This window comes from Bombus pyrosoma, linkage group LG11 (assembly GCF_014825855.1).
Source record: "Bombus pyrosoma isolate SC7728 linkage group LG11, ASM1482585v1, whole genome shotgun sequence".
Classification (NCBI taxonomy): domain Eukaryota; kingdom Metazoa; phylum Arthropoda; class Insecta; order Hymenoptera; family Apidae; genus Bombus; species Bombus pyrosoma.
The window spans coordinates 10495649-10509099 of NC_057780.1; the positions used below are offsets into that span (position 1 = coordinate 10495649).

The window sequence follows — 13451 nt, forward strand, 5'->3', positions numbered from 1 at the left end:
TTTTATTCTACATTTTCACTTTACTTTCACATACATGTTAATTATTCGCATCTTCGCTTCGGAATTAACCAAGTTCCATAGTATGTATCTATTCGATAAATCTTGAAACTCGATTTTCTCGAAATCGTAGCATCGCACGCAAAGATTTATTCGTTTATATAAAATCATTCGAAAGTTTTCAGACTTCTGTGTGTTGATAAAAGTTCTTGTCTCCTCGTTGATCAAGTTACCACGTGACTAATAAGGAATTCTGACCACGAACACATGGTATTTTGTCCCGATTAAAGCTGTAATCTTCTTTCTGTGTCGGTGGAATTATATTCACTTTACGGTAGCAATATCCCTTATTTGATTCCATTATACCTTAATCTGTTTTTCTGGATACAAGAGGGACGCGAACATGGTATAAACCTAATTCTTTGCTAGAATTCGGATCACGAATTAGCCATATTACAATGTGGAGAATAATTCTTTTAAAATTTAGTAGCTGATTCTTCTCGAGTGTCGTGTTATGAATTTTTTATTTAAGTGGAAACCTTTACCGAAGATCGTAAACAACATTCTTTGAAGAACTAATGTTTCAAGTATGTCGTAAGTGGGGACAATTTTTATATGAAATTAAACTTTTTTAATTTAGTTCGCTGTTATTCGAGATACAGATGTTTATGGAGACATATATCATAAGGAAATGGAATCTAAATAGAGATTTGCTTCAGCCATTAAACGTTATAATGACTATCAAACTTTGAATATTTCCTCTAAATGTATAAACATCCGCAGTCTAATAATTATTACTCGAAATAAAGATTCCTTTCCGAAAGAAAGAAAGTCCTTTTGTATTCAAAGTGCTTTGACATGCTGTATTCTTGAATCCTGAATATTATAAAAAAAGAAAAAAAAATGGAAATAAAATTTGGTGTAATATAATTGGTTGAATTTACGAGCAAGCACTTCCCCATTTATACGCTCGCCACTGTACAAAAAGGATGTCCTCGTTCGAAAATAGAAGTTTGTTCATTTGTGATTAAAATTTCACTTGCTCGTGAGAAAAATTTTTAATAAATCATAGATTTTTACTTTGTTCTAAATACTAGGAATTAACACCTGTTATGAGTACGTTATAACAATTTAGCAATACATAAAAAAAGAATTATATGGTATACTAAAAAGTAAAATGTTAAAATATAAAGTGAAATCAAGGTATTTATTATTCTAACGATGAAGAGTAACCGCTTCCTATAAATTTATCTAAACCATAAAATTATCTTCGAGCTCGATTAGTTTAAGAGAATCATCCGATATAGAATCAAATGAGAATCAAGGCGATAAACGTGAATATTACTGGACCACGCAGAATTTGAACACGTTTGTTAAGTGAAAAGGGAGAATTGGTCATGACTATTAAATTGGTTAACGATTCGCAGCTACGAGTGATCCCAAATCCGCGAATTAGCATCAGTCACAGCGAGCAGTAACAATAAGGAACCAGACGCATTCCCAATGGAGAGATTGGAACACGCTGTCGCGTTTATCGTCACAAAGTTTCGCTTCGAATGCATCATAACTGTACTTGGCGCGATGCTGCGATCGATAGCACTTGCTTTCCCTTTGTACTGTCGAAACATGCTGAAATTTCTATGAAATATTTTTGACGAGAACCCGTGCAGATTTCATCGGCATCTTCTTGTTATAATTGTACGAAAGAGATTTGAATCTACGTTTTACGAATTGCCAACGATCAAAGCATAAATTTGTAGGGATCAAAAGGAAAAACGTGCAATGCAACGAGAGAAGCAAGCGAATATACTATCGTAAATTTATAAAATTCCTATGAAATATAACGAATCGCTCATTTTGATTGTCTTAGTAATTTTAATATTAAATATACTTAATAAATGTTTTTAATGCATTTAAAAATGCGAAAAATATTCAGACACTTGCTTATTTTTGACAAGACAAGTGTCTTAATTAAAGTATTACGAATAAAACGAACTGCGTTGATTTTATCCTTTATAGTCATCATTTCTACGTACAGTACAATATAATAAAATATTATGACACGATCAATAGCATTTCTCTTTCCATGTGTTGTCCTCAAAGTAATGCGATTGATGTGTAAATCTTGCGAGAATTTCCATATTGTAATACAACTATGTTTCAGCCTAATATTTACTATCAAAATCTATGAAAGATTTTAGTTAACATGCTATCCCTAGAGAAATGCGGTAGGTGCATGCAAATCTCGCGAGAATTTCTATATTAAACTTTGGATCTTGGCCTTACCATTATTCCAGTAGAAACGGCTATACCTCGACCGCAGTACGTGTTGGGCACGATGTCACCGAAACCGACGCTCAGAAACGTGATAGCAATGAGCCACATAGCATTAAGGAGATTCGCGTGCTCCTCGTCGTGAAACCTGCCGCCGTAAAACGAAAAACATGATAATATATTAGTCGACGTTTAAATTAGGCTCCGATAAATCGTGTCACTCGACGATTAAGTGTTTCATTAAATACTTTATTTCATTCGCAATTACGGCGAGATTTCGTTAAGAGATAACTGTAGACTACTGATTCTGATTTCAATGCCAAAAAATCGTTTAAAATTATATCGTATAGGTTGGAATTTTTCTTCTCGTTAACACGTTTATTGCTATTGACGCGCCAGTGTAGTTATTTAACAATGAAATTTCTGCTTAATACAAGTTGCTTAATACAAGGACACTTCCGATGGAATAATACAGTTTTCCAGTGCAGATTTAACAGCAAAGAATGTATTAATTAGTTGGTATCTTAAAAGTATAAAATTGTTTAAAGATATTTGAAATTTTAGCTAATCTGAGATAGCTAAGAATATAATATGGGAAGAGGAAACGTTATGGAAGATCGTCGTTTATTAAAGTCTCCAGAGTCAGTAAAACAAGTCTGACCATGCATCGTCTTACTCTACTTTCACTTACGCTACTATCGTTCTCCTAGTCTAATGATGTATTACATTTTATTGTTCATTTTTACTATATATTTTCTTTCCATATTTTAACTATATTGCATAAAAATATTGTTTCTTTATATGTAATAATTCGTTATAAAGATTCATTAGATACAACAAGTAATTATCGTTAGACAGTGGATGTTATACATTTATAGAAAATTTACATGTACCGAAATAAAGAAATAAGTATCTTTTTATAAAATTTTCATAAAAATATGAAATTGTATAAATATCTATAGTCGAGAGTCCATAGCTCAACGCAGAAACTATTTGTGTCGCAAAGACAATACTGACAACATTCAAACAAGTTTGACACTAAAATTATTCTTTAAAGTTGTTCAAAGAAAAGTTTGTACTTTTCTTTACCTTTCTTCCCCTGTATATTATATTTCCACTATACTTTCATGAGCCTGTGTGATATGAACGTATATCGGTAAGAACTTTTCCAATACTATGTATCCCTATCTATTCTTACTTTCTTTTCATGACGCTTTTCCTCATACTTCTGAAAACTACGCGAAAAATTAACGAGCACATCCTCACAACATCGCCATTATTCCGCGACCCTTCTAACTAGTTAATTGCTTAAGCTCGATTTTCGAAACCGTTAAACCGCATCCAGGCGATGCATACGCTCGTGATTTGCATGACAAGAGGCTGAATTAAAAAACGAATTACAAATACATTTACTCGAGTTAAATTGCTGCTCGAGAACAAAAAGTCCCGAAAGATCAACGGCGCCTGTTATGATAATACCGTCGCTTTCAATCTCGTTTGTTAAAATGCGTATACGAACAAACGAGGTCTTTTCTTCGACCGGTCGAATCCACGAAATTCATTATCGGAAATCGTTAACCGGGGTGGGACATCAGAATAACACGCGCTTCGACTAATCCTGCTCGTTAAACCGAACTCTTCTAATGGGACAGTTAGTGTTACAGCAGATTCCTTTTAGGGCGAGATCTCTTTTGCTGCTTGTCCGGAGCACGATCCCTGTACTCGAGAGATCGAAGCAGATTCATCGACTCGATATTTGGTACTTTGGTTCTGATGTCGCTAGACCTACAATCCCACAGTTTGTTTTAGTTTCCAATCGCGTTTTAGTTTCCATTCTTCGATTTTATCCTTATATTTTCATCGATTTATATTTTTTGGACATTTTGTTTATTGGAAATGGGATTGAATATTTTGTGTAAAAATATTTTTTATACTCGTGTATGTAGAGCAAAAAAGAAAAAGGCAAATCTTATTGTTGTGATTAAACAAAAGATACAGTAGATATAAATGTCAAGAGATATAAACGTAACGTGTCTTTCTTAAAAGTCATATCATACTTTTTATATTAATGTTATTGTTTTGTAATATGCATCCAAATATATTACATCTTTGCAGCTCTTCTCCAACTAATTCGTCAAATTATTAATTTTGTTTTGAAGAATTTTTCAAATTATACTAATGTCCCTTATCTGTAACGTTTCCAATTTATTCGCCGTAACATGTTTAAACGCCATTAAGAGTGATTCCACCTGTCTCGCTTTATCAATTGAAGCACTTTTTTTAATTAGCTGTCGGTATTAAGGCACGTAATTGGGTTACGCGGTGAGGTGTTTTCGCCAAAAGTACGGTTCCCTCTCGAAATAATTGAAACGATGGAACGAAGATGTGGGATTTTCGTAATCGAACGTGGTACGTTGTATGCCTCAATGGGAGGACAGATGGAGGAAGAAAACGTAATTTGAGTGGTTGCTTTCGTAAGACTTCTTGCACTATTACGACTGCATGATCTACCTATTTGACAGAGGAAGGTAGACGTAAGGATCAAAACGTTTCAGTTTGAAATTATTGAAATAAGCTCTAAATAAAATAATGAAATATTCATTTTCCAATTTATTTTGAATATTAGAATAAAATATTAGGTTAATGGAAAAATAATTATATGGAATTCATTAAACCGAACGAATGATAAAATTGGATTAAATAGAACATCAAATCTCATTCGTTAAATATGTCGAATCTTATTATCATGTTTTATAATAATCTGCAAGAAAATTCATCATTGTTGGACATAAAGATCAATTATAAAAGTGTGACAACAGAGGCGTGTAATTCAGCGGTAAAAAAATACGGGTAATCTTAAAAGCTTGAAAAGTGTCAAGCTATTGGCTGTAACATTTCTCATCGTTAAAAGCATCGAACAGCGTTAAAGGTACTAGATAAGACAGGCTGAGACCATAAAACGGGAAAGGAAGCACACGATCTAGCAGATTACTTGCCGAAAGAAGATGATAATGCCTACTGCTCTAAAACGAAAATCTGCCACCGATATTGGCAACTGAAACATCAGTGGTAGAGAATATTGACAGTTTATTAAGAAAGTAATATACTTGAAAAGTCGTGAATTCGTAGATATCTGCAAAGGTTATCTTTAAAAATGAATTATTTTCTAGAACGTTACTTAATAAATCATCATATTACTTATGAAAGAGAATATTACGATTTAATGTCTGTCTAGTGCATCGTGTAGCTATTTCATCGTGATATCTTATATCTTATTACATTGAATTTTGCGTCGACAACGATCATGACAAAATGTAAGTAAAAACTGTAACGCGACTTTATCTTTGCTTTCCACGCATGGAAATAAAAAGATACAGGGAGTTTCCATTAGAGCTCTTTTTACAAACGAGTCGGTGGATCTCGAGGAAAAGGCTCGTTCCTACCTTGGATCGCGTGTGTAAAATTCTAATTCCGGAAGAAACTCGGACTTTGGGAAAACGAGATGAAGGGGAATGAAGGAAAAAGCAACACGAAAAAGACAGCAATAGAAGAAAATGCCCTTTTGCAAGTTCTAAGCACAAAAAAAGTATTCTCTCTTTACATGAACGACAGCTTTACGAATAGATATATTGATAGATTTTGTGTCAGAAGCCAAACCGATCAACTACAATTTTTGCAACTAAGTAAGTGCTCACCATGTATCGAAATCTTTTCCAAACAGATCCACATTGAACGTGTTAATAATCACTTCACCAAACAGACAGATCGTATATATAAATCTTATCACCTTCTACGAATCTTCTGCTGCAATCCTTCCGGAACGTGTCTTTGTCGAAATAAATTCTCAGAAAATTTCATTGGCATCCGGCTTGAAGAATCGGGAAGTTCTTTTCTTCGAAGGCAGGCATCGACCTCAGAAAGAGGATCGTGAATGAAATAGAAATAGAAAGAGAGAATAGCTTCGACAATACATACATGGACGAAAATTTAACTCGTCTCCTCTTCGTCCAGCACAGACACATCGAGATAAGGGAGAGAGGGAACGATAGTAGTCGGTGGATGTCTTATTTAAGGGCAGAAGACTGGAAGAGATCTATTCATCGGGAAGGGAAAGAGGAAAAAGTCGAACGAAGGTTTTATCGAGAGCAACGACGGGAAAGGAAAAAGAGAAAAAATCTGAAGGTATGGCGCTTAGTCGCGCGAGAGACTGGCGAAGTCTTATATTGGCCCGCAAGATTGATCGTTTCGATGCTCTTTACGATTCCCTAAATCGGCTCCGCTATTTACAGGAGAATTTAATTATACGCGGCCCGGCAATCTCGAGCCCTGTAGTAAATTCTTCATTGTCGTTTTAACTACCGATCCCTACGTTCCAGTCTCTTCGACGTTCGAACGTTAATCGCGAAGATCTACGTGTTTGTCCTGTATGCGTTATTTAGGGTCTCACAATGTTCGTAGATTGTGTATGCATTATGAAATGTGCAGTGGGTCTATTTCTTAATTTACATATTTATGCACACTGGCTCACGAAAGTTGTATTTGAATACTTTCATTATACGTATATTATACGTGTTTTATAAAATATTTCGAAATTTCAAATCCAAGTTTCAAAACATTCTGGAAAAAAAGATATATATTCAGGATAATGGTAAAGATACAAAAGGGGATATCTTTCTGGTACCAAGGTATGAATTAAAGGACGACAAATTTGATTTTATTTTCTTCTGTAATCTTCTATCATTACATTAGTCGATTTATATGTTCTTGTTATCGGTTAGTATTGGAGGAACGATCGAAGGAGTAAAGTCACGTAGCATCGTGGAAAATATTGTATGGAGTTAAAGGGATATTTGTTTCAAGAAAAATAAAGGACTGTATAATTTACAACAAGGACAATGAGAACTCACAAATATCTGTCTCTGAGAGTTACTAACTTCAAAAGAAAAGAATTCTAATCGTCGAATAGTTTGTTTTTCTTGATTGCTATAATATTGATGTTTCGCATGTAATACGTATATTTTCGTAAAGTCTGGCCAATAACATTCCGTATACTTGATGCGATATTAAACACTAATTAAAAATAAAAATAAATTCTAATTGTTTTACCTCTCGCACTGGCGTAACGTCCACGAGGCGATGATCCATAAGGAGACCATGAAGACTAGCAACACGGTTCCCGGGCAGATGGTCATCAGGGTCTTCAGGACGAATCTGGTGTTGAAGTTAATACGATTCAAGGCCCCTATGCTGCGCGACGAGGCGTCCGTGAACAGCTTCGAGTGCAGCAGCATAACGCGACAGATGAGGTAGAGTCTGAAGAACATCGGCAACGATAGGATAACGTCGTATGGCACCCATGTCGAACCGATGTTACCGCCCTTGTTTGCCAGCTTGGTCGTCCACAGGAAATAATCTTCCCTTGGGATCGGATGGATCGCACAGATTAACAACTCGAGTGAAATCTGCGCGATCCTCTGCCAGGTCATCGCGATTCGCCAATCGTCCGCGCAGTTATCGATCATGAACAACTGTTGACAAAAAGAATTACCCTTTGTCATAATTGGTTATGGGGATAATAGTAATTTTTCTCTATTAATTAGACGAAGACGAATTAACTGATCATTCGGATTGCAAATCTTTCATATTATTTATTTACAAATGACCTATCTATTTAATTGCTGTAATAAAATAAATTACATTATATTTATATTTTAAATTAAACCCGGCTTCATCGAAATTCAGTTGTTTTCATTAATCTTGAATTTCATAATAAAAAATCAATACTTTTGGAATATTCAATAAAGAGTCAAGCATATATGTACATACACATACATATTTAATATTAAAATCAAATAAAAATAGAGGAAATGGCAATGCAAAATTGATTGACATATATTGAATTTTAAAATTATTTCTCTCTAAAAAAAAACGTTTCCTTTCTACTACTTTCAATAACAATTATATATTTCTATGGGATTGAAAAAGAAACATGTATTTTGTAATATTTTTTTATTTCTAACTATAAGATTTGTTGCATGATATTGTACAACCAGGATACAAATAATGTTATTTGAGACATCATTTAATCATTTACGCGTTACTGGAGCCCAGCAGGCAACTTGACGCTTTCGAATGAGATTATCATAATATGAAAAGCATAGTTAAGTTACATTGTATTTTCCTATATGCTGGCATGTCGTTTCTCGAGCTTTCCGTTTTTTCGTGGCCAGTCTACGGTGACGTTATACCCTGGTTTACCATCTTCATGCGACGTGATATCACCGACTTGCCGAACCGCTCGATAGGATAAATATTTAATCCTGTCGTTACTTTTCAACTCGGCTCAAAGGGGAATTTGTGGCCAGGTAAAAGGCGCTGAGAATGCAAACGATATTTCACTCTCAAGGTTAAGCGCATCGAAAAGATCGAAGCCAGACTACTACTTTAAGAGAGCGAAATATGTAGAAACCGGTTTCAGTTAAAGAGATAAAAACCGATTGGATTGATTTTTCCATATCTTTTTACTCTTTCACGCAGAAAATAGATCTCTCGTTTTTCGGTTAATGGTAACGCGTGTTTGATACTGGATATGGTGAAACAGGCTAAAAAGTATAAAAATAAGCAGGGAAGTTAAAAATACAATGAAAACGGTTAGAAAACATTGAAATTCTTGGGACAAAGACATTTTTTGTATAGAACAGTTTTTATAGTTTTATGTAAAAAAGTGATTTTGTCTTTTTTATTCGATATTCGATATTGGAAAATAGCACGATAGAAGGAAACAATTGGAGATAAAGAGAAAGATTAAAAAAGTAAAAAAGTTTACGATGAATCCAAAAATTCTAGGTGCCAAGAAATTTTCTATACGAAAATTCTTCTTTTATTCCTTCATACAGAAAATAGATTTCGTTTTTTTAATTTGACTGAAACACATTACAAAAGAAGATTAAAAATATAGAGAAATATTAAAGATAGCAAAAAAAAAAAATTGTTAGAAGAAAGAAATTTCTTTACAAGAAATCGTGTTAAGGGAGAGATTCGCTAGAATTACAAAGGTGCGAAGAGAGGTTGTGACAAAACAACCGTCGTAAAGCTCGCGAAATATTGCCGATAATGTTTGCAGTGCATCGATTCTTGTGTTTTACGAGAGATAATTCGTTCGTGGGATAACGATGGTTGGAGAAATCCTGTTCTTCGCCCGAGCAATCTTCCCAGTTGGTATCGATAAAACGAATTACGACAGTTACGAAGCGAGGTTGCAGCAGGGTGACGGAGAGAGCGTTCGTATTTCAGTGCTCCTTGTCACTGGATTCCACCCTTCGCACGGCAAGTGTGTTCTGCATTTTACAGTCAATTTGTAACACGATACCGGCTTACTATCATCACAGGGAATACTTCAACTTTTAGCCACTCTGCGTTTTGTAGCACCAACAGTTGCAGTTTATTGCTCTGCTCATTGTAAAAATATAAGACGCTGTACACTGAACGAAACCATTTGTAAAAAGTTTAGTTGTAAAATACTTCCCGTTTTAATAAGAAGATGAAGTCATACGAAAATTTATCCATAAATATGATAAAATATCAATGCAATATAATATGTATAATAATAATAAGTATTAATATAATTCTTGAATATAACATTTTATAAAACGCGAAAGAACATAAATAATCGATGTTGTTACATAAAATAGCTTTTAGCTTTAATTTCATTAAACAACTAGGCTGTTTCCGCATTGTCTATATAATTCATTCTCTCTTTCAATATAGCCGTATCATTCTAATTACATGCTTAAAGTATTCAAGCAGACATTCTTAATATTCCAACGATAATCGATATCGGCCGGAAGAACTTGCAGCGGAATTCAAACAACGTAACAACTTCGTCGGGCTTCGAACTTGAAGACACAAGATAAGAGCAAGGAAGCGGAAGCCTTCTTAAAACATCACACAAGATCACAGCCTCCGTTAAAGAAGTGACAAGAATTAATCTACAGCTTTCTACGAATCAATGATTCTTACTATGAAAAGGAAACACGTTATAAGTCAACCTGGAATCCCGATCAAAGGCAAGACATTAATCTCTCTGTAGCAAGCATGAAGCCATTAATCCTTCTCAACTTCTCTCCAATTCCACTTATACCTCTTCATTCGCGATTCAATGACGGCTACTAGTCATAAACTAACATCTCTGGCTTGTTGCATGCTTTTCAAGGCTATCGTCGAGACTTTTCATTGAAATTCTTCAGTTTACAGGATGCTTCATCGTTATCAAAAATCGATGAGAATTCTGGCAACTGTTGGTTATCGAGCATCTCAATTTCCTAATAACGGGAGGAAACTCGAGCAGCGAGGGATTCAGAAAGATAGAGAAACGAGGAAAAGGGTTGAAGAGCGAGATAGAGCGAGGCACCGGTAGCGAATCGAAAATCAATAAATTTGAACTTCGCTACGAGTCACGGGACATCGCGACGCATCACGCTTCCAGAGAGATTGTCTACGTCGATCAACGCGCTGCTCGAGGATAAGCTTTTCATTTCGCCGAACGAAGTCAGGTGATCCGAGCAAATCTGCGCATGCAAATCGTTGATAAACGGCGATCAACAGGTGCTGAAAGGTCAACGGGCCATTAGGCTCAAATCCAAGCGTTCGCCACTAGGAAATGCGGACCTCGTTCTCATTCGTTTACATGGCGCGGCGTGTACTTCGACGCTTAAAATTAGACCGCTTCTCCGCCTCCCTATTTATCCCCGGACCCTATCCATCTCACTACTCTTTGTAACGAGGAAACGTTTCATTGAGAACTGGTAATTCAACAGAAACGTGTTCTCGTCCTATTACGTGACTTGCTTCTGTCAATAATAGTTTCGCGTTTCATCCTGATAAAACCGGTGTTGCTGATGTTTGTTTGATAGTTTGCTGCTTTGCGAACGTTGCAGGGCGCCTTCGTTAAGAGAGAAGAATTAATCTTTTGTCGTCAGTCGTATGTCGCAACAATGACGGCATTTAAAATTTGTTTTCAGAGTCGAATGACACGATAAATATTCATTAACTTAAAGTTGCTTCGATCAGTTGGTAATGCCACCAGAAAAGTACACCGGCCACAAAGGTGTAATCGTGATTGTTAGAGTATATTCGGAATTTTGAGTGACCGTTCGTTTATAGCACGGACAGGTCCATTCTCTTCTTTAGGAAATTTTGAATTACGTGTCCTCCTCGAGTTGTAAACCTAATGACTCCGAAGTCAGGTAAAAAACCCCGGAAAAAGTCCAGCCGGAAAAGCATGATGAACGGACGAAACCCAACGGCTGGTAGGGAGAATCAGCAACATAGGAGGACAGTTCATCATCAGACATCGTACCGTGCGGGTGAAATACTTCTCTCTCAACAAGATCTTACCACCGCCGTGTTCATAACATCAAACGTTACCTTTATACAAGTGCAAATAGAGTGCTAGATTACTCCAACACTCGATCTATTAAACCTCCTCCACCTTGAGCGTTAAGTCATTCGAGGTACGCGATATCGACCGATCGATTTGACTTGACTGGTTGCTCTTTAGTCGAGAATTCGCAACAGAGTAGAGATGTTTTTTGGCGAACAAAAGTAATATCTGACACGTGACATTTTCTATTAAGACACGAAAAGAGGAAGTTACAATTAATGAAATATTTAAATTGTTGATCCGTGGAACAAAGAATCTGCCTTCATAACTGTGACGCTGCATCAAAGTATATCAGAACGGGCCAAAGTATATCTTCGGTCAAGAACTGTCGTTTCAACGCGAATATTAAACGTCAGAAAATTCATTCTTTGCTTGGAGGGTGTCTCACAGTTTCCCAAAACCTTCTTTTCGGCCGAGTTATTACGCTGTCTGTCATTCGATGCAACGTTCCCGATACACAGTTATGACATAGTACGACGTTTTGTTCCGAATTTTCAGCGAAAATATCGGGGACAAGCCGACGAGCTTTGTATGATATCGAGTGACCGTTGGCAACATTGTTTTCTTCTTATTCCTTTCTTTTTCAATAAAAACATAGGACGAGAAATTCGGTCTGTTTCGTTTGGTAGTATAACAAATTTTTCTTTTATTTCTTGCGAGTGACGTTAATATTCATGTTGTTGAACAAGTTAACTGGAAACTTAGGAAATATCATGGTTTCCATGCTCGACCGATGGAATCTGCGTTTATATTTTCTATTAAAACTCACGATATTACCTTGGAATAGTTCAATCTTATTCGTTGTACTTGGACAAAATTCTAGTGTGGTGGTTTAGCGATGCTATGGATACTTTTGCAAGTTTATGTTTTGAAACACATTTTGGAATAAACCACATGATAAAATTTTAGTTTCGGAATGGCAGATTAATCTTCGAGTATTTACAAATGTTTATCGAAACACGTCTCTCTAATAATTAATAAAAAAACCTTTCCAATAACTTGATAATATTTCAATTTCCCATGCATACGTATATTTCGTAGCGTGATCTGTACATTTCTGTCAAACGCAATCATCCGTAATTACGCAACAAACTTAACAGGAAACCGAGCAAATTGGATCGGCAACATTCCTAACCACAAAATTCTAATTGGCAACGTTTCGTCGCAATTAACGAGAAACTGTAAAGTCGAAAACACATTCTTTCTGCACTTCTTTGATGTATCCATTAAACGTGAAAATACGGCTGAGGAAACGAGGAAACCATAAAACGTACTTGACCCCTAAAAATAATCCACGAAAGTAGAAACAGCAAGGATTGTACTCTGAACCGCATTCCTGGCCGATCTCCCTTATGAATGTGTATCGTTTCAGGACAACTTGGGCTCGCTTATACGACCACAGGTAAATCGGCTTTCATGCATGCTTTCCGTCGACATTCCGCCGTCTTTTGCCGAGGATTACGTCGTAGATCCGAACGTCCACCTAGCATTACGCTTAATTAAACAATGAACATGATACCGTTAGGGTCAACAGAATTATTTAACATCGTGGTGATTATTATTGGAGCAATTCGATCATTTCCAGTTAACTGATGATCAGAAGGGTGGATTTTCCATGATTGATTATTAATAAGAATAACTGAAAAGTAGAGAGCGGGAAGAAAGTAGGGATATTTTTGAATTCTTTATTGGACAATATTTGATAACATGCGTTTGAGTTGTTGATTTTTGCCATGCG

The 13451-nt window shown here is 35.9% G+C and overlaps 1 protein-coding gene across 4 annotated transcripts in view; it reads right to left on the reverse strand.

Moving 5' to 3' along the window:
* LOC122572823 (small conductance calcium-activated potassium channel protein) overlaps positions 1 to 13451 on the reverse strand; it is a 234319-nt gene that overhangs the window by 10805 nt on the left and 210063 nt on the right. For all 4 annotated transcript variants that reach the window (XM_043738334.1, XM_043738335.1, XM_043738336.1 and 1 more), the window contains 2 exons: positions 7378 to 7799; positions 2284 to 2419 (listed from right to left, as the gene is read on the reverse strand). In XM_043738334.1, the coding sequence (XP_043594269.1) occupies positions 2284 to 2419; positions 7378 to 7799 (558 nt within the window). The remainder of the gene's footprint in view (positions 1 to 2283; positions 2420 to 7377; positions 7800 to 13451) is intronic.